Here is a 20,568-nt window from a genome sequence, read left to right on the forward strand (position 1 = left end):
GAGGGATTAAGCGGGTCAGAAAATGGATGGATGTTGTTCACACGTTTGTGTAACAGCACAAAGCGGCATCGGACACAGACCGCGCCTCAACAGAGAGGAAGACCCGCCCGGTAGGTTAAAAAAACATTGTTCACTACGGATTATTTTGGTGTTTTGGTCTTGTTAAAATGGGTGGTAGTGTCGGCGACATTGCAGCGTAAACACAGAAGTACTAGCGCCCGTGAACGGGCCGTAATGGAGCCGCTGTGTGGAGCAGCAGCAGGCTGCTGCTGCTCCAGACAGCGGCTGCTACAGCAGCAGCAGCAGCAGCAGCCGCTTCTCCGGCCCGTGTAGCGATCGCCACCTCCCCTCCGCCGCTATTTAAGTAGAACAATGACTAGAGCAGAATTTAGTTGTATTTACCGGAGATGAAGTGTAGACTGCAAATTCTGTCGTAGTATGATGGCTCCCCCAGTCCATTGGGAGTGTCTGCCTGCGCTCTTTTCATTGAAAATATCCATTTCTTTCTTCGTCCTTCCTCCTTCAGTAAACGACAGAAACGTACATCCAACGATTTGGAATGCCTCTCTGTGCAACCGGGAGCACAACAAGTCGTAGGCATTGTTTGGATTCCAAAAATAAACTAACTAATAGTACGCTCTAAATCACCCGTTTTGTCATGTAGTAGACTAGAACAGTACTGTTTTTGCCTACCCGCGGGACCCGGATGTAGCGCTGACGTCACGCGTGAACTACCCTATAGGATAGTATTAAAGGTTACATTAAGGTTATCACATTCAGTGTCAACATGAATGTTAAAACCCCCCACTATAATAACCTTGTCAGTGTTTGACACTAAATCAGATAACAAGTCTGAGAACTGATCTGAAAACTGAGAGCAAGGGCCTGGCGGATGATACAAAACAAGAAACAGAAGAGGTTTTATTGCTTTGAAGTTTGGATGAGGGAAACTAAGGGTTAGATGTTCAAAGGAATTGTAGCTATTAATAGGCCTGGGACTAATTAATAAATCAGACTGGAAGATGGTTGCTACTCCTCCTCATCCATTAGTTGTGGGAATGTGGAAATTTAAATAATTAGAGGGAGTTGACTCATTTATACTAAAAAAGTCCTCTTGCTGCCAGGTTTCTGAGAGACAAAATAAATCAATCTTACTGTCAGAAATCAATCCATTAACTAACAAAGTATTTGGGGGGAGAGACCTTATATTTATTAAACCACATTTAATTGTTTTATTTTATTAACCTGGCAACCGTGGCAAATTAGGCATGAGTGTTGTTAATATTTTTGCTGACAATCTCAGAGAAGAAAGATTCCCTTGATTTTCTGATTTAAGTTATATCTTCTGCGATAGACTGGCGACCTGTAAGCATTTTTAGGGATGAAGCTCGTTACAGTGAAACAATGAAACAAAATAAGTTATTCTATTTGCAGCTTTGGAATGTTGGACATTACTTTAAATCAGAAATCCACAACAATATACCTAGCCTATTTCTTATGAATTGAAGCAATTAAGTCTTTCTTTATGTTTGTTAATGTATGAAAAAATCTGGTCAAAGATTTATTTAGCTTTTTCCTTTGTTCTTTCTATGTCTGTAATGTTTTTCTGTTCATGTACAGCACTTTGAATCATCTTGTTACTGAAAAGCACTATATAAATAAACATACCTTTGTGTAAAGATTAGCCGTCCCTCGTGACACCACTTGCTTGTGGTGTCTAAACTGTAACTTGTGGTTAGTTTAGGCATGACCCGTAGCCATTTGGAGTTGGTAGCTTAGCAGCTAAAGCGAGCTCATTGTAGCAGGCCTTATTTTTAGGGACCATCACAGCACTCCAGATCCGTTTTACATCCTTTGCAGCAACCGTTTCTGCATCCCAGAACTACTTTTTACTTTGTTTATTTTTCTCTTTTATGTTGTTATTGCTTTTATTTTCATCCTTTTGTTAGGTGTGTGTATTCAGTTGTATTAGTGTGTTCAAGTAATATTAAAATTAAACAGAATAATTGCTGTAACAGGGAATTGTTGGTTTAATAAATGTTAAATAGTTTTATCGCGCTGCGATAGACTGGCAACTTGTCCGGGGCGTACCCCACCTCTCACTCATTGACAGCTGAAGATAGGCACCAGCACCCCTCGCAACCCCGGAAGGGATAGATGTGGTAGAAAATGGATAGTTTAACTGCGGTTGTCTGTCGTATAAGTTGATTGAATTGTCTAAGAGCACAAATCATCCCCTTTTTAGGTTAACAATACGAATACATAAGAGACATTATTTTCCTTTGCTTGTGGTTAATGATTAATGACTAGACAATAATTGTTTTATGGTAAATACGTTTAATAATTGTTAAATAATAAACACAATTGCTAGTTATAATCCTTAAAGGCTCATAGCCCTTAATAAAATCCATCTATCCATCCATCCCATCCATCTATTTTCTGATCCACTTAATCCCTCATGGGGTCGCGGGGGTTGCTGGTGCCTATCTCTAGCGTTCACCGGGCGAGAGGCGGGGTACACCCTGGACAGGTCGCCAGGCTGTCGCAGAGCAACACAGAGACAAACAGGACAAGCAACCTATTGTCACGCACACACTCACACCTAAGGACAATTTAGAGAAGCCAATTAACCTAACAGTCATGTTTTTTGGACTGTGGGAGGAAGCCGGAGTGCCCAGAGAGAATCCACGCATGCACAGGGAGAACATGCAAACTCCAAGCAGAAAGACCCAGGGTTGACTTGAACCCAGGACTTTCTTGCTGCAAGGCAACAGCGACACTGTACAGCCCCTTAGCCCTTAATAAAACTTTTTGAAAAATGTTTCGTTGTTGTAATCGTTTGATTATAATATCTTACCAAATTATAATATCACATTATAATTATTAATAATATTCATAATCAATAAAGTTACATTGCACAACATGGCTTTACACAACAATGCGGGAAAAGACATAAAGACCAGTGTACTGCTCAAATACTTTATTTTTATTTAAGTTATAACAGATTCCTTCTGTTATGTGCATGGCGGTACGGCGAGGAGGGGCGATTTTGATGATGGAATAGGTCTGTATAGCTCTCAAAGTAGTTTTTATTCTCTAATAAGATGCTGGTTTAATAAACTTTTGTTTATTGATTTTATGTTTGTTTTTTTTTTGTTTTGTTTTTTATGTTTTAATCTTCTCGCTAAATACATAAACACACAATAGTTTTGATTACTGAAAAAAGTAGTGTTTGTATACTAAAGTTTTTTTGTTTGCTAAAATATTTGTTTCACTTATAATCTTTCATCTTTAATCATTCATTTCATAGTATATAATAATCGATCATCAAGCATCATAACTGTTGTGCCATTACAGTCTTAAGTTATTAAGTTATTTAATGTTTGATAAATAACTCTCGGTCTGTTAGGTATTGTACAGTATATATCAGCCCAAAAGCTGATATTTGGACAATAGCTGAAAGGAATGATTTGAGCACTGGCATTCTTTTAACAGCAAACTCTGCACACATATTGAATAAAGCAGTGACAATTTCTCTTAAAGTTCAAGAATTTAATAACAGAAATAAAATGAACATCCAGAGAACACAACTATAGAATGCTGTTTATCTGAATTAACACTATATTTAATTAACACTATTATAATTAATATAAAAAGAAGCTAAGGAACTATGTACACACAGAAGAAACAGACAAATAAAATTGTTGCGACTCCAAAAAGAATCAGCCTAGTCGCTTGAGAGGGAAAGGTAGGGTCCTGTTTGTCTGACGCGCTGCCGTCGCTTGAGAAGAGAAGCGCACTGAATCCAGGATTATATAGTGAATAATTTATTATTCAGCGGTCTTCAACGTTGTTTACACTCAATTGGAAATCGATCTATATGGTACATGATCTGTAGTTCATCTTAGCACGGCAAAACGGTCAACAAAAATTACGGCTACCCCGCTCCCCTCTCTCCTGTCAAAACCTGGTACAGGTAAGCACGCCTATTTTGAAGCAACCAGCCCCCTTCACCAAATGTGTCACATGACATGCGACACATAGCGACCATGTGACAAATAAACATAATACATTTATGGCTCCTACACACCAGCCCCTTTAATTATTACTCAATAATTAACAAACAACAATTCCACAAATAGGAGGCATAAATGCATTAGCAATAATAACTCCCGATTTTAAAGCCTGCAAATTAATGTCCATCAATAAAGATAATATAATCCATGCTGGACTCTTGTTTCTTCATTTTTAAGTCATGAGTCAAAACCCAAGTTGAAAGAATCCTCGATCTCTACTGAGGCTAGTTCTCAACCAGTCTCAGCCTCCTGCAACAAACAGACCTTTGTAATAGGTCGGTCCAGGCAGCTAGTCCGAGTTTTTATTTGAACCTGTCGAACAAATCCTCTTCTGTCCGGGAAGGTTTGAACAACTCGTCCCATCAGCCATGAGTTCCGCGGCGCTGTGCTGTCCATGATGAGAACGAGGTCTCCTACACAGAGGTTCCTCCTTGCTCCTGTCCATTTTTGGCGCTCCTGTAGCTGGGGTAAATATTCTTTGACCCATCTTTTCCAAAAGAGATCAGACATTTATTGCACCTGTTTCCATCTCTTGCGCGCATATATGTCTGTTGGCTGGAACACTCCTGGTGGTAAGGATGGAGAGGTTTTCAACAATAACAGGTGATTAGGAGTTAGTGCTTCCAAATCATCAACATCCAGGGAAGCCTTTGTGATTGGTCGGCTGTTGATGATGGCTTCAGCTTCACAAAGCACTGTATGCAAGCCCTCCTCATCAAGATTTTGCACTCTTAAGGTTGAATTAAGTACCTTGCGGATGGATCTTATTAGCCGTTCCCATGGTCCTCCATGGTGCGAGCCAGCAGGTGGATTAAAGTTCCATTTTATTCCTTTCTGCAGCATAAAATCCATAATCTGATCACTGTTCCACTGTTCAATAGCTGTCCTTAGTTCTCGCTCTGCTCCTACAAATTGGTGCCATTGTCAGAACGAAGCTCTTGGACTTGACCTCTTCTTGCAATAAAGCGTCTCAATGCATTGATGAAAGAGTCAGTGTCCAGCGAGGGTGCAATTTCAATATGCACAGCTCTAATAGCTAGACAGGTAAAAATAACACCATATCTCTTCACAATGCTTCTTCTGCTCTTTACCTCAAAGGGCCCAAAGTAATCTACTCCCACACGAGTAAATGGTGGTTCATCAGGGATAATTCTTTCGCCAGGCAAATCTGCCATCTGCTGGTGAACTGGCATGGCATTCAGGCGGCGACAGATAACGCACTTTGACAGCACCTTCCTTATGGCTGTAGTTACCCCAGTTATCCAGTATCTCTCTCTTAATTTAGACAACATATGGTTACGGCCTCCGTGTCCCACTTGCTCATGTATATGTCTTAATAGAAGCTCTGAAACATGTAGATCTTTGGCCATAATCACAGGGTGTTTCACTTCCACAGGCATAGACAATCTACTCAGTCGACCCCCAACTCTCAGGATTCCATCTTGCAGTTGTGGGCAAAGCTTTCGAAGATGACTGGAGATCTTAATGGGCTGTCCTTTCTCCAGACTGGCCAGCTCCTCAGGAAATTGTTTATGCTGACAGTACTTGATGATAGCCGTTTCAGCCTGGTCCATGTCTTCCGCTGTGAGTAGTTTGGGTACAGTGGTTCTTTTAAACTTGTTCATTTCCTTGTTCACATAGGACTCCTTTTGCTCTCCTGTGAGGTCAGAGTGTGCCATGGTCAGACATAACTGTCCCCTCTTCTTCACACAGGACAGAAGCCAGTCTTTTATTCTTAGGATCCATCCCACAGATCTTTTCAAACGTGTCCAGGATGAAAAATACTGGATCAAGCAAAATACTGGTTCCTCTTCTGCTTGTACAGCATTCACTATTGCTGTTCTCTTCACCTCAGGATCTTCAGGGGAAAGCTGGCTGATATTTTGTGGACTGACAGGCCACTCACACTCAGGCCGTAGCAAAAAATTAGGTCCTGACAACCATGTAGGATGTTTAATGAATGGCTCAACTTTCACCCCTCTAGATGCTATGTCTGCTGGATTATGGGCAGTGTCCACATATCTCCATTGTGCAGCACATGAAACTTTTAGGATTTGGGAGACCCGGTTAGCCACAAATACTTTATAACGTGAGGTCTCATTCCTGATGTACTTGAGGACCGATTCACTGTCTGTCCAAAATACAGATTCCTGCAGCTCCATCTGCAGTTCTGTTCTCCAGACTACATCCATACGGCTTGCCATAGTCGCAGCTATGAGCTCCATCCTAGGAATGGTTACAGTTTTTAAGGGAGCAACTCGAGATTTTCCCATTACAAAAGCAGAGTGTAGCTCACAATTCTTGTTCTTTGACACCAGGTAAGTAACTGTTCCATATCCACTATCACTGGCATCACAGAAATGGTGCAGCTGGGCTGTACAGACTTCTCCGAAATGAGATGGTTTCAAACATCTACCAACCTCAAACTTGTCCAACTGAGAAAGTTGTTGTATTAATTTTATCCACCTCTTTGCGACTGAGTCCGGTATAGTCTCATCCCAGCCGATCTCTCTGCTGCCCAGATCTCTCAGGATTTTCTTGGCTGTCAAAATCACTGGGCTCAGCATTCCAAGAGGATCATAGATGGAAGCGATGGTTGAAAGTATTCCTCTTCTGGTAAGTGGTCTGTCCTTAAGCTTGACTTTGAACTTAAATGAGTCAGACTTAATAGACCATTCAAAGCCTAGCACTCTTTCCACAGGCAGAGAATCCAACTCCAGGTCCAATTGTTCAATGCATTTTGTCCTAAGACTCACAGGGATCATATCAAGCACACTTGGTCGATTACTCATCCACTTAGTGAGAGAAAATCCTCCTTTAGAGCACAAAGAAACCAGTTCCTGGTACAGTGACACTGCTTCTCTCTCAGTGGCCACAGACACAAGGCAATCATCAACATAAAAACAATGATGTAGCTTGTGTACTGCTTCCTCACTGTAGTGATGCCCATAGTCTTCTGCACATCTTCTGAGGGCATAGTTAGCGCAGCTGGGAGATGATGCAGCCCCAAATACATGCACCCTCATCCTGTACTCAGCCGGTTGCTTATCAAGTTCTCCATCTTGCCACCAGAGGAACCTGAGCAAATCAGTGTCATCAGGAGTAACTCGCACCTGGTAAAACATGGACTCAATGTCAGCCATTATCACCACAGGTTCCTTTCTGTAGCGAGTCACCACTCCAATTAGAGAGCTAGTAAGATCAGGGCCTTGAAGGAGTTGAGCATTCAGAGATGTTCCCTGGTAACTTACTCCACAGTCAAACACAACTCTGATTTTGGCCTTTGTAGGATGATAAACTCCATGGTGTGGAATATACCAAACTTTTCAATCAGCACGGTTTATCTCCTCTTCAGGTACCTTCTCTGCATAGCCTTTGTCCAGCAGATTGTTTATGAAGATGTTATACTCATTATAGAATGTTGAGTCCCTCTGCATCCTCCGTTTAAGATGTTGTAAACGCTGCTCAACAAGTTTTCTGTTATTTGGCATGCAGATGGTACTTTGTTTCAGTGGTAGGCTGATCTCATAATGGCCGTTTAGATGTTTTACTGAATTGGTGACCAATTCTAGAAACCGTTGATCTTCTCTTGACATGGCTAGCTCTTCATCTAACCTGCTCTCTGGGAAGTCATTTTTGAACTGTAGCTGCCAAAGCTCATCTAGATTCACAACAGAGACCCTGTTGACAGTTATGTGTGGCTGATTACTGTCTACAGATTCATCACTGTTGCCTCCCAGTGGTCCACTTACAGTCCATCCCAGCATAGTCCTTGTAGCAAACGGTCCTCCATTTATACTACACACCACCTCTAAAGGCTCCAGGGCCTTTGGCACGTTGGTCCCAATCAGGAGCTCAATTCCTGCATCAATCTGAGGTAAGTGAATATTTTTCAAATGAGGCCATTTTTTAATATCCCTTTCAGTAGGAATATTTCCTTTATGCACTGGCATGGACTCCTGTGTGTACACTTTAGGCAACTCAATAAACGTATCTCCGTACAGTGCAGCCACCTCCAGCCCTAACAGTGTGTTGCTGCTCACAACCCTCTGTTGGCCCATAGTGCGCAGAAGAATGTGTCCTTTCCTCCCAGTCAGATGCAGTTTATTCATCAGACTCTCTGTACAAAAAACTGCTGTGCTACCTTGGTCCAAAAATGCATATGTGGTGAAAATATGGCTTCCTTTTTTAGATTTTATTTGGACGGGGACGATCGGTAGCTTACAATCATGGTCTCCAGCCCCTGTAAGGCCACTTGACACCAACATGTTACCACAGACCTCTGCATCCCTCTCAGCTTGCTCTGAATCCTTTTCTTTGTGGAGTACAGTGGGGTGTTTCAGGCTACATTTTGAACAGGAAATCCTCTTGCGGCAATGCTTACTCATGTGTCCTATACACAAACAGCTGAAGCATATACCATTTTCCTTTAAGAAGTTTATCTTCTTCTCATGTGCCATCCTCCCCAACTATCCACACATGATCAGTGCATGTCCTGCTCCACAGAGAATGCATGTGTTAATTCCAGTTGTTCCAATTTCTTTCTCTCTCTTCACAAGCTGAGGTTTGTCCTCCACAGGTCCGACAGTGGTTGCAAAGCTGTCTCCTTTGGATCGTGACTGTAACTTTGGTTTGTATGTTCCTTTATTCGTTATTGTAGGAGAATCTTGTATATTGCCAAAAACATGATCTGTCAGAATCCTGACTTGCTTTTCAAGGAAATCTACAATATCACTGAACTGTGGTCTTCTTCTTTGTTGTTCCTGCAGATCACAAGCTTGACTCCTCCATCTGTCTCTAAGTTTATATGGCAACTTCTTTATGATATTCAGCATATTAGAAGGCATGTCCAAGTCATGAAGATACTGCACATCCTCCATTGCATTACAACAGCCTCTGAGGAACAGACTGTAATCCTGCAGGGCATTCACATCCTCTGACTTTATAGTAGGCCATGAGAGGGCTTTGTTCATATAGCAATAGACAACCTTTTGCTCATTACCAAACTGCTCCTTTAATAAAGTTTTGGCTTTCAAATATCCATGGTCTGGATTCATGTATTGACAGCTCCTCACCAGTTCTTTAGCAAGACCTTTAGTATGCTGTTCCAGGAAGTACAAACGATCAGAGTTGTTTGTTGTGTTTCTTTCCACTCCGTTCTTAAAAGCCCTCATGAATGTATAATATTTTAATGGGTCACCATCAAATATTGGGATTTCTTTCTTTGGAAGAGCTGCGAGGCACTGTTGTTGAATTAACAAAGTTGTTATTTCGTTTTGTTTCCTCATAATGCCAAGAACATCCTCATTGGTTCCCAATTGTAATGCATCTTTATTTAAATTTGTGATTACTTGTTGATTAACAGATTGAATGTTAACTGGTTCTTCATCCTTCTTTGTTATTTTTTGTTTTGCAGTTGCTAATGGATGAAACTCTTCTGCATCCACATTAAGTTGTTGAAAATTTCCCCCTTTCAAATAAGAATTCATTCCATCTGAAATCTTTGATGACCTTTTTCCACTTGTGCTTTGTGTTTTCAGAATGTTTAATCTTGCCATCTTTTCAGCAATTTCAGTATCCAGTTGCAGTTTTTCTTTTCGTTTGCGCAGCTGTTCCTCCTCTTCTTCCAGCTGTAGTCTTGCTTTCCTTTTGCGAAGTTCTTCCTCTTCTATGGCATGCTTTTCCTCCAATAACTTCTGTCTTGTAGCTAAAGCAGCGAGATCAGCTTCAGCTCTTAAGCGTGCAGAGGATGTTGTAGAGCTCATGTGAGAAGTTTTGTGTGATTCAACGTGGGAAATACTGTCACTTGGTTTTACATCATCTTCATGGACATCACAAACACTTAAACGTTCATTTGTTTCTGTTTGTTCCACCAAAAACACAGACTCATTCCTTTCAGATGATTCTTGTTGTTCCTGTGAATTACTGCAGTCTTTTTCCGTTTCTTTTATCCATTGCTTTGTTTTATTCTGAAACGTTTCAGTGTACTTCATTATATTTAATAACCATTCAACTTGTTTATTAACTTCATCCTCTGGCAATAGTGACAACAATTCTTCATGAGCGGCTTTCGCACATCCACAAAGTTTATCCAATCTCTCCAGAAATTCTTTACTTGAGACACATTTTTCTTTTGTTTCATCAACTGTTTCTTTTCTGGTATCAATCCTTTCATTTTATTAACAAACCTTTTGCGTTCATTTTGGAGTTTTTCAACCTTATACATCAAAGCCTTTTCAGTAAGTTTGATTTCTCTTTTTTCCTCAAACTCCGTTTCAGAACGCAAAGTACCACCATTAGTGTGACTCATTTTGACTTCTTTTGATTCAGTTTTTTTCTTTTTCAGTGAAAACTTTGCATCAAATATTTTCACATAAATTTCCAGTACGTGAAAAACACAGCATTTTCTTTCAACAAGGCGTCATCATAATAGATTCCTTTGAAACTCCAAATCGTCGCTTAATCCACTATAAACAGACAGCAATCAAAGTGCGCGCAGAGCCATCAGCGCATGACATCCTTTTCCGACATGCGTTCATTCATTCAGAAAGCCATGAACACACCCTCCAGTGTTAATGCACACGGATTCTTTATCCATAACAAGCAAGAAACAGGTCTGGCTTACCTGTTCTTCATCATATGGCGTTTTGGGTGTGGCGCTTTGTCCGGCGTTGCGGGCGCGGCCGCACTTACTTTGCGTTGTCTTGGTTTATTTGTGGATTCCTGGATTGCGAGCGATGGCTCTCATTATAGTGCCTTTTTTTGTTGACAAAATATTGCGACTCCAAAAAGAATCAGCCTAGTCGCTTGAGAGGGAAAGGTAGGGTCCTGTTTGTCTGACGCGCTGCCGTCGCTTGAGAAGAGAAGCGCACTGAATCCAGGATTATATAGTGAATAATTTATTATTCAGCGGTCTTCAACGTTGTTTACACTCAATTGGAAATTGGTCTATATGGTACATGATCTGTAGTTCATCTTAGCACGGCAAAACGGTCAACAAAAATTACGGCTACCCCGCTCCCCTCTCTCCTGTCAAAACCTGGTACAGGTAAGCACGCCTATTTTGAAGCAACCAGCCCCCTTCACCAAATGTGTCACATGACATGCACGCTACACATCACCATAGCAACCATTCACCATGTGACAAATAAACATAATACATTTATGGCTCCTACAAAAATGGTTGAAAACCCATCATCAGAATGATTCAGTGAATCCTGGTTCACTGCAGATCTAAATTAGAGAACCTAAGTTTATCTTATAGAATGTGGGAAACGAGATCAAATTAGCTTAACTAATTAGAACAACATTTGGTATGTGTTTCAACCCATCAACAAACAAAAATCCTGAGTTAAACTAAGCTTGATTTGAGGAAATAACATTTTAAACAATGATTTGCTCAGTAAAATCAATGCCTTTAGGATATTGGGTTAGTGCTAATTTAAAATACTTTTTAGTTCTATTTGTTCGTAATGAGCAGACTGGAAAACACAAACATTAATATCCCATTGTTGTATAAATGGAAATAGAGGTTGTTATAACCATAAAAACACACGCATAACACATCAGAAAAACTTGGTGTCCTGGAAGCTAATGGGTAGCTTAGCCTGTAACGGCAGGAAATTTTCTTCGGTCATAGCATAAAACAAAACAGTGAAACCATTTTAAATAAACCATTTGACTTTCCCTGCCTAACTCTGCCAAACCTGGCTGTGCCTCAAACCATCTTGTATCAGTTTGGTTCACTTTAGGTCATCCAGTTGGAAGTAGTCAAGGCTGGTTGTCTGAGCAGCGAGCAGGCAGCTGGCTTGAAACGGGCTGTGAGGAGACAGCTCAAACTCCTTCATGCGGTTCTCAGGCCATTGTAAGGTCAGCGCTGCTGGGGCTGCAGCATATGGATCTCTGCGCGGCAGTGGTGTAGCTCGCTCCCAGGTCAGCTTTTCTCCTGCACAGCTTAGAAAGATAATAAACAGTCTGTTTCATAGCAGTCATCTGTTCAATTTCTGATGTTGGAAAAGGGCAGGGATGTGCTCACCTTGGCCGATCCTGCATGTTTGAAGGTCTCTCCAGTGTGGGTGTCCCTCCAATACTGCTGTAGAGGAACAGTGTGTGATGACAGCATTTATGCATGGACAGGGGGGTTTATACAGTGGCCCCTTTTAGTTTGCTATAAGGGGCCACTGTATAAACTAATGTTTGCTTTTAGTTTCTATTCTCCCATGTTCTATTTTGTTTCCACATTTTATTCCTACTTGCTTTTATTCTGTTTTATTTTCCTATATTTTTTAATTATGTAAAGCACTTTGCATTGTCTCTGTACTGAAATGTGCTATACAAATAAATTTGCCTTGCCTTGCCCTGCTGTGAGAAGCAAGTCCCCTGAGGGCCTGTAAAAGTCTTATGTTTCACGTGGCTTCAACTCAGTCTGATTTATCCCACATGGCCATTGCACAACACAACAAATGTTCCAAAAATGAAGAAACCCTAACAAGAATACTTCAAGCACAAAATGAAGAACCGAAGTTTCTTGAAAAGATCGTCTGAACAAAAACGACAGAACTACTCCAACATCCAGCCACCTTGAGCAGTGCAATTCGAGAATTGAATGCTAAGCTAATAAACTGCTAACCTGAAAAATCTATAGAAGGATCACAAACCTCACTATTCCTATTCCAACTTGCCACAAAGGCATACGAGATGGAACCATTTATATACCCCACAGCGGCAGAACTACTAACGTCAGTTTTTCTGGGTGATGTCACAATATCTTTTAAGCCAATACCAATACTGATTTGAAATTGAAATGCAGTACATTCGTTAAACATGAGTTACCCTTTAAATTGGCTAAGATTAATCAATAAATTTGATTCAAAAATGGTTGTCATTCCTTGACATGAGTGTTAATAAATGTCAACATTTAATTAATAAGGATTTGACTGATTTTCATTCACCATCATAATCCTCTTGCTGTAGCCAGATTTAAGAAAAAAATTGATCAATCTGATTATCACAAATCAAGTAATTAACAAAGTAGTTAAAGAAAGAGATTTTAAATGGTAAATGGATTGTACTTGTACAACACTTTAACTAGTCTGATGACAGTGCTTTTTTGTTCAATAAAGCATTTAATAGTTTTGTTTTTTGTTCAGTTGGAGTTTAATTTAGTTTATTCTTGAAGAAATATTCTGCAGAACTACGTTCACTTTGGGCAGCTATTTTCAGACAACGCAGACATGCATAAAACTAAATTACTTGTTTCAGGACTACTTTCTATACTAAAGAAAAAGTACACATAGTTGGTGGTAGGAGTATGTCCTTCATGGCTTTGTTCAGGAGACAGACAGAGACATAGCCAGTTGTTACTGGCAGTAATCACTCACCTGAACCACCAGGAAGGTTTACAGCTGAAAAGAAATACAAGGCTAGATACAGCTCATACGAAGAGAAGAACCTCTATCATTTTAAATTCTTGCAATTGCAGGGCTCAGAAAAATATTTTTTAAGGAGCTGGCTAAAACATGAACCACCAAAGTCAGACCTGGAAAAAGGGAAATTGAAATGTTACAGCTAACAAGAATATTTTCTGAAACCCTTGTGATTGATTTTGACTAAATTGTTTACTGTCTGTAGCGTTTTTCAGCAGGTAGACTCAGCACTGCTATGTTTGCTGCAGCAGCCACAGGCGAAACCATACCTGCAGCGCAGAGCCTGGGACCCTTTCACAAACTGCTGTGAGTGTCACACATTTCAGTGAGATATCAAAAAAGGCTTTCAACCTCTTCACATCAAAGTACTGACTATCTGAATGAACGGCTAACTGCAGCCTGCACCACTAAACATCTTGTTTGTTTTCTACAACTTTTCAACAAATCTGTGGTACATCTTTAAATTAGCAAATGTTTACAAAACCAAAATATACAGGGGTGAAACTAAATGAAACTAAAAACACCAGGTTTTAGACCACAATAATTTATTAGTATGGTGTAGGGCCTCCTTTTGCGGCCAATACAGCATCAATTCGTCTTGGGAATGACATATACAAGTCCTGCACAGTGGTCAGAGGGATTTTAAGCCATTCTTCTTGCAGGATAATGGCCAGGTCACGACGTGATGCTGGTGGAGGAAAATGTTTCCTGACTCGCTCCTCCAAAACACCCCAAAGTGGCTCAATAATATTTAGATCTGGTGACTGTGCAGGCCATGGGAGATGTTCAACTTGACTTTCATGTTCATCAAACCAATCTTTCATGGCAGCCCAAACCATCACTGATCCACCCCCATGCTTCACTCTGGGCATGCAACAGTCTAGGTGTTACGCTTCTTTGGGGCTTCTCCACACCGTAACTCTCCAGGATGTGGGGAAAACAGTAAAGGTGGACTCATCAGAGAATGATACATGTTTTAAATTGTCCACAGCCCAAGATTTGCGCTCCATGCACCATTGAAACCAACGTTTGGCATTGGCACGAGTGACCAAAGGTTTGGCTATAGCAGCCCGGCCGTGTATATTGACCCTGTGGAGCTCCTGACGGACAGTTTTGGTGGAAACAGGAGAGTTGAGGTGCACATTTAATTCTGCCATGATTTGGGGAGCCGTTGTTTTATGTTTTTTGGATACAATCCGGGTTAGCACCCGAACATCCCTTTCAGACACCTTCATCTTGCGTCCACAGTTAATCCTGTTGGATGTGGTTCGTCCTTCTTGGTGGTATGCTGACATTACCCTGGATACTGTGGCTCTTGATACATCACAAACACTTGCTGTCTTGGTAACAGATGCGCCAGCAAGACGTGCACCAACAATTTGTCCTCTTTTGAACTCTGGTATGTCACCCATAATGTTGTATGCATTGCAATATTTTGAGCAAAACTGTGCTCTTACCCTGCTAATTGGACCTTCACACTCTGCTCTTATTGGTTCAATGTGCAATTAATGAAGATTGGCCACCAGGCTGGTCCAATTTAGCCACGAATCCTCCCACACTAAAATGAGAGGTGTTTCAGTTTCATTGTCCAACCCCTGTATCTACTATATATATTGCATTTTGACCACATAACTTTAAGGTCCTGGATCTGTGAGTAACTTACTTATTAAGCATAAGAACTTGGGGAAAACAAATCAAGATCTAAGTGTAATTTTTTTATGGTTTTAAAGCTCCAGGTCTACTTCAGATTAAGTACCCTGACAGGTTGTTGGAAGGAATTGCGCTGGCCCTGATCCCACTGCAGGCAAATGTGGCCCAATTCTGATTTTTTTGCAGGTCAAGTGAGCTGGTCAGACATTTTAGGAGAAGTGGAAAATCATATTTTCAAGTCACTTGAAAATATGCCATATTTGGTCCTGAATCCAATTCATATCTGATCTTTTTGAATGTGACTCCAGTAGGAACCACCATGGCGGATTTGATGCGTCTTTGATGCCACTTTCAATTGACACTTGTCACAGCTTTGCCCCAGCAGCATCCGGATGTGAGCAGTTAGCATTAGCAAGACAGACAGCAGCGGCCTGCCACTGCGCCACTTAGTGGAATGTTAGACCTCATTGGAGTGAAACCTCTATTAAAGCCAAATTAGACGGCTTGTATAAGAACCATTTAAATGAGGGACATAGCACACGGCTGTGCAAAGTTGTGTACTATAATGCAAATGGAAGAAAGAAGTTTCCGCTTGTTGCAAATCCATTGTATTGCACTTCAATGGGAGCACCATATCATGATCTACCCCCATTGCAAAGCAATACAGTACATTGCAACAAGTGTCCTGCCTTCAGAGTCAAGAGGATAGGTGCTGACATTTATAATTAAAAGCTGTCCTCGACTTCCTAAAGTTATGAATTAACTTGGTCACTGTGAAGTTGTTAAAATCCCTGCCCCACCATTCTTTGGTGCATCCCCGCACCCACACACAGTGCAGCCTCAGCTCTGTAAAATGCCAGACTACAAAGTCTTTCTTTTTATTTGTGCGCTTCCCCCGGTGTGCCTGCTGACAAAATAAATGGCTTCTGTTGGACGCTAGCACTTTAACTACTTCAACGACCCCAAAGCACTTTACACTAGAATCAGTCATTCACCCATTCACGCACACATTCACACCCTGACAGTGGTGAGCTACTGTATGTTAGTAGCCACAGCTGCCCTGGGGCAGATTGCCAGAGGCGAGGCTGCCATACATTGGACCTACTGGGCCCTCTGACCATCGTGAGCAGTCACTTCGGGTGAAGTGTCTTGCCCAAGGACACAACGATTGAGATGGTCGGAACGGGGAATCAAACCAGCCAATTGCAGGATGAACTCCCTAATTCCTGCGCCACTGTTGCCACATATTTGTTCGATTTTCCTGGCCCAAAGTGTGCTGGACAGAAGTCATTGTTATTCTTTGGCGCATGCGGGTCAGTTTGGAGTCGCTAACAGTTCACATTTTAAGAATAATGTGAACAACTTGCAAAAAATCACATTTGAGAAAAAAATCCTAATTGAGCATTAAGACCTGCAGTGGGATCGTAGTCACTGAGACCGACCCTGCTGAATACTACAGGATAACCTTTGAGTGATTGCTGTGTGTTTGATGTGTCTCTAGTTGGATATTTTTAAGATGTTGGATCCAATTAGCTCTTAAAGATGGACCAGAGTGAAACATGTCAATGTGCGTGAAACCTCTTAGGTCCAGTTAAAAGCAGCAGAGACAGCATGGATCCTGCTGTGGGCAATAATATAACCAACCTGGGCTTTGTGGAAGATGAAGAGCTAACTCAGACTGATCCCTCAACTGTGACCTCTGCCCTCCCTCCACTAGACACGTCCACCCCTGCAGAGCCTTACCTTGCATCAAGGTATGTTAATGAAGATTATCACATAAACAAACATATTCTTTGGTGGCATTTTGGGGGGGGGGGGAAACGTAGCTTCTTTTGAACTCTTTTGTGCTTGCAGTATAGTGCTTGGTGCTGCCCAACAGGAATGGTTGGACCTCAGGATCCACAGCACTACTCGTCGCTGGAGGCTACCAGGATTCCAGTGTCTGTCCAAGACAAAACACTGAATAGATCTCAGTGTGGCTCTGGAGACAAATAAAGTATTCACCTAAAACCATTATTTCTATGCCTGAGTTACATTGCCTTACATGGGGAAACTGTTGGGAAACATGTTTGTGTCATCAAGACAGTGATTGTATGTTATTCCTTAATAGGTTTTTATATTCTCATACCTTGTCTTTAGGATCACTGGGCTGCATCAGGTTAAAATAGATTGTTGTCTCAATATAGCATTAATGGAGTACAAAGTTTTGAAGCTTCACAGTGATGGAAACGTACATGGATGATGCAAGTCAAATCCGGGCCTGCAGCCTTCCGAAAATGAACTACAAAGTCTGCGCCCTCTTCTCTCCGGACATTTTCGTTGATTTCCATGAGGGGGCTGTGCTTATGTGTCACGTCACACAAAGATTCTTAGCGCTGGTAAGAGACGTTGCGGGGTTCCTAGGCAAAACTAGCAGCAAGAAGGAGCATACAGGCTACTTTTCTACCTCCTTCCTTACTGACTACACTATTCGGACAGCACTGTGTGTGCCAATCTTCAAACCAAACAAGTAACGTCTTTTGATGGAGCCTTATGAAGAACTGAAGCATATCAGACTCAAGAAAGGTAACACTGCTGTAGTTTTAAATGAAAACACACTTGTCTGGAGTTTCTTATTTTGCAAAAAAAAAAAAAAAAGTTAAACCATTTTTTATGAACTATTCAATTCTGACTTTACAGGGCACTGTTTCACTGACCCGTAACTCCTGAAGTAGAGCTGTATCGAGGTATGACAGTTTTTCAGTGGACAACCTTTGCAATAGTGGCATTAATTATTAATACAAATATTGTTTGCATTTAAAAGCATAGACTGATATCTGATATGCAACAAAATTACTTATTCATGATAAAAATATATCAACTAATGTAATATTCTTTCCATTAACACTTGTTAGATCACAAAGCCTTATGGTTTGCATAGTTTGTTTCCCCTTTTGGTGCTGCGAGATTTTGTATTTTGTGCACTTGAGGGGAAATAGGTTTGTTCTGGAGGAGTCAGCAAAACAGCGCCCCGTAGAGTCACAGAATTTTGTGAAAAATGGTGTAATACCAGACTTCTCCTTCACCAGGAAGGGATGTGTTTTAGCTTGAAATGCTGAAGGCTCTGAACATTGTGAGGATCAGCACACCTTAGGAGTGGCAGATTGGAAAGGTCCAAAAGGGTACTTCTCAGCTTCCCTGGGAAAATCTATTCTAGAACTCTGAAAGGATGCTCTAAGTCTAATCAATTATCAAACATTTCAGAAGTAGCAAACCTTTCGACCAATCTGTCTGTATGATTTGATTGAATTTGACTTTGTAAAGTGCCTTGAGATGACATATGTTGTGAATTGGCACTATATAAATAAAACTGAATTGAATTAAGATCTCACACCATTTCTCGCAGAAATCCTTGTGTAAGCAATTTGGGATTGCTGGTTTTCAAGACTTTGTGTTATTCCAGAACCATGCAACCAACTCCCAATTTTTTTCCTTTTTAGAGTTGTGCACACTTATTTTCCTCCAGTATATTGTTGAAACGTCTTACCTTCAGAAGAGGACCTTTTTCCAGTGAAAGTAAAGCCCCAGGAATTTGAGATTCCCTGTGTAAATTTGTATTGAAATGCAAGCTAGGCTTTTCACATGTAATGGAAAAGGGCTAATAGTAAAGGGGAGGAGGCTGGCTGGTATGGGAACCTCTGGAAGTCATCCTTGCGTTTTGCACATGGTGTGGTTCTGTGGTATATTCAGGCCAAGTCATTTGCAGCAGAGTGACTGTGAAGTGACTAGAATGAGATTCTGCTTCTGTTGGGTAGGGCATGGACCCTACCCAACACTTCCTACCATCAACGTAAATTAAAACTTTGAGGTTAATTGTTTTTGGTCTTTAGAAACATAGCTTTACCATATTTATAACAAGTTCAACAAAAGGTAGAATTTTTAAAATTGCCTTGACATGACGTTTTGTTAATTGCCAGTATATAAATAAAATTGAATTTAACAAATGTTCCCCATACTAAGATCCTTAAATGTAGATCCTTAATTGAACTCTACATTAAATAAAATCATTGTGGACTTGAGCAGAAAATCCATAGAATAAGCAGCATGATTACATTTTGATGCAGAGATCATTAGAATGGCAGGTGTTATACATTTGACAATTTCTGTTAATACTGAAAAAATAAAAACAGGCCGGTTTAAATCTTATCTGTCTGACAGATTCCAGTTTGTTCGTATCAATATTAAATCATCGAACGCTAGGGTCACTTGAGGAGTACCACAGGGTTCAGTCCGTGGGTCAATTCTCTTTATATATGCTTCTGACTGGTGTTGCGTCCCGCTACCTCTCACTCTGGCTCGTTTTATCTGTCTTCTCATTGAGAGAAGATAGGGGTCGTAATAAACATGGTACGGTGAATAAGAGGAAACGGTGAACAAAAAATAACAAAACAAAAAAAACGGGCACCTGACGGAACACACAGTGTGGTGGGGGCTTACCTTAGATTTCTGATCAGAGTTCCCCAACCAACTGATCCTGAGGAAGGGCGAGCCCTAGCGATCCTCGTCCATCAGACGCTCCGTTCAATAGTTTATTTTCTTTTTTCTCTTTGGTTCTTAATATGCAGGTAGTTTTCTTCTTTTCCTTAAAAATACACCACTCGTGGTTCTTCAATGGTTATTCCTAGCTGGCGTGTAACTCTCCCGGTGCTTTCCCTTGTTAGCGTCCAGCCGGTTTCCGAAACAAATCGAACAAAACGAAACAAACTTAATTCCGGCCAGATCATCCGACGCTCCCCTCTGGGTAGATCCTTCCCGAGGTGAAGGTACTCTTCTTTTTTGCAGAGCCTTCCCGCACCGTCCTTTCAATTAATCGTATTTTCAAAAGTCCGCTGCCGCTGCAGCCTCCTTCACTGCCTCGCTTGTCACAAGAACCACAATCACCCACAGGTGTGACACCAGTCCAGCTAAATGCTTGATTGGCAATGCCCCGCCCCCTCCACCAGTGAACCGTCAAAGGTGCACAAAAATAAATAAATAAAAATAAAAACAAACAAGTCGTCAGGGAACGAAGAAAAAAAATAGCAACATGTAACACTGGTAAAATTATCAGACAGCGGGCGTGCTCGTGGAGCAGCGGGGAGAGTGACCCATATACGGAGGCCTTAGTCCTCAACATGGTCGACCCGGTTTCGAATCCGACCCATGGTCCTTTGCTGCATGTCTCTCCCCCTCTTCAACCCCCTTCCTGTCAGCCTACTTTCATAAAACGCAAGCCACTAGAGATGTGAAAAATCACAAAAAAAAAAAATTATCAGACAGCACGAGATTAAATTTACAGTTATGCTGATGACACTCAGATATAGTCATCCACAAATCTTGATGAATCTAATCAATTACTTCGACTATAGGCGTCTCTTGATAATGTTAAAACCTGTATG

The 20,568-nt window shown here is 41.1% G+C and overlaps 1 protein-coding gene across 9 annotated transcripts in view; it reads left to right on the top strand.

The window, feature by feature from the left end:
* The window catches only part of ccdc142 (coiled-coil domain containing 142), a 136,514-nt gene extending 119,350 nt beyond the window's left edge, over positions 1 to 17,164 (top strand). For 6 of the 9 annotated variants that reach the window (XM_036130074.1, XM_036130077.1, XM_036130081.1 and 3 more), the window contains 3 exons: positions 13,707 to 13,807; positions 16,737 to 16,905; positions 17,006 to 17,164. In XM_036130074.1, coding sequence (XP_035985967.1) covers positions 13,707 to 13,807; positions 16,737 to 16,905; positions 17,006 to 17,114 — 379 coding nt within the window. In that variant the 3' untranslated portion in view covers positions 17,115 to 17,164. Of the gene's footprint in view, positions 1 to 7,794; positions 9,577 to 13,706; positions 13,808 to 16,736; positions 16,906 to 17,005 lie in introns of those variants that run through there. The other 3 variants (XR_004928810.1, XR_004928809.1, XM_036130078.1) reach the window with 3 other exon arrangements.
* The last annotated feature ends 3,404 nt before the right edge of the window (positions 17,165 to 20,568 follow it).

The sequence above is a fragment of the Fundulus heteroclitus genome, unplaced genomic scaffold (assembly GCF_011125445.2).
Source record: "Fundulus heteroclitus isolate FHET01 unplaced genomic scaffold, MU-UCD_Fhet_4.1 scaffold_28, whole genome shotgun sequence".
In the NCBI taxonomy this organism is placed as follows: domain Eukaryota; kingdom Metazoa; phylum Chordata; class Actinopteri; order Cyprinodontiformes; family Fundulidae; genus Fundulus; species Fundulus heteroclitus.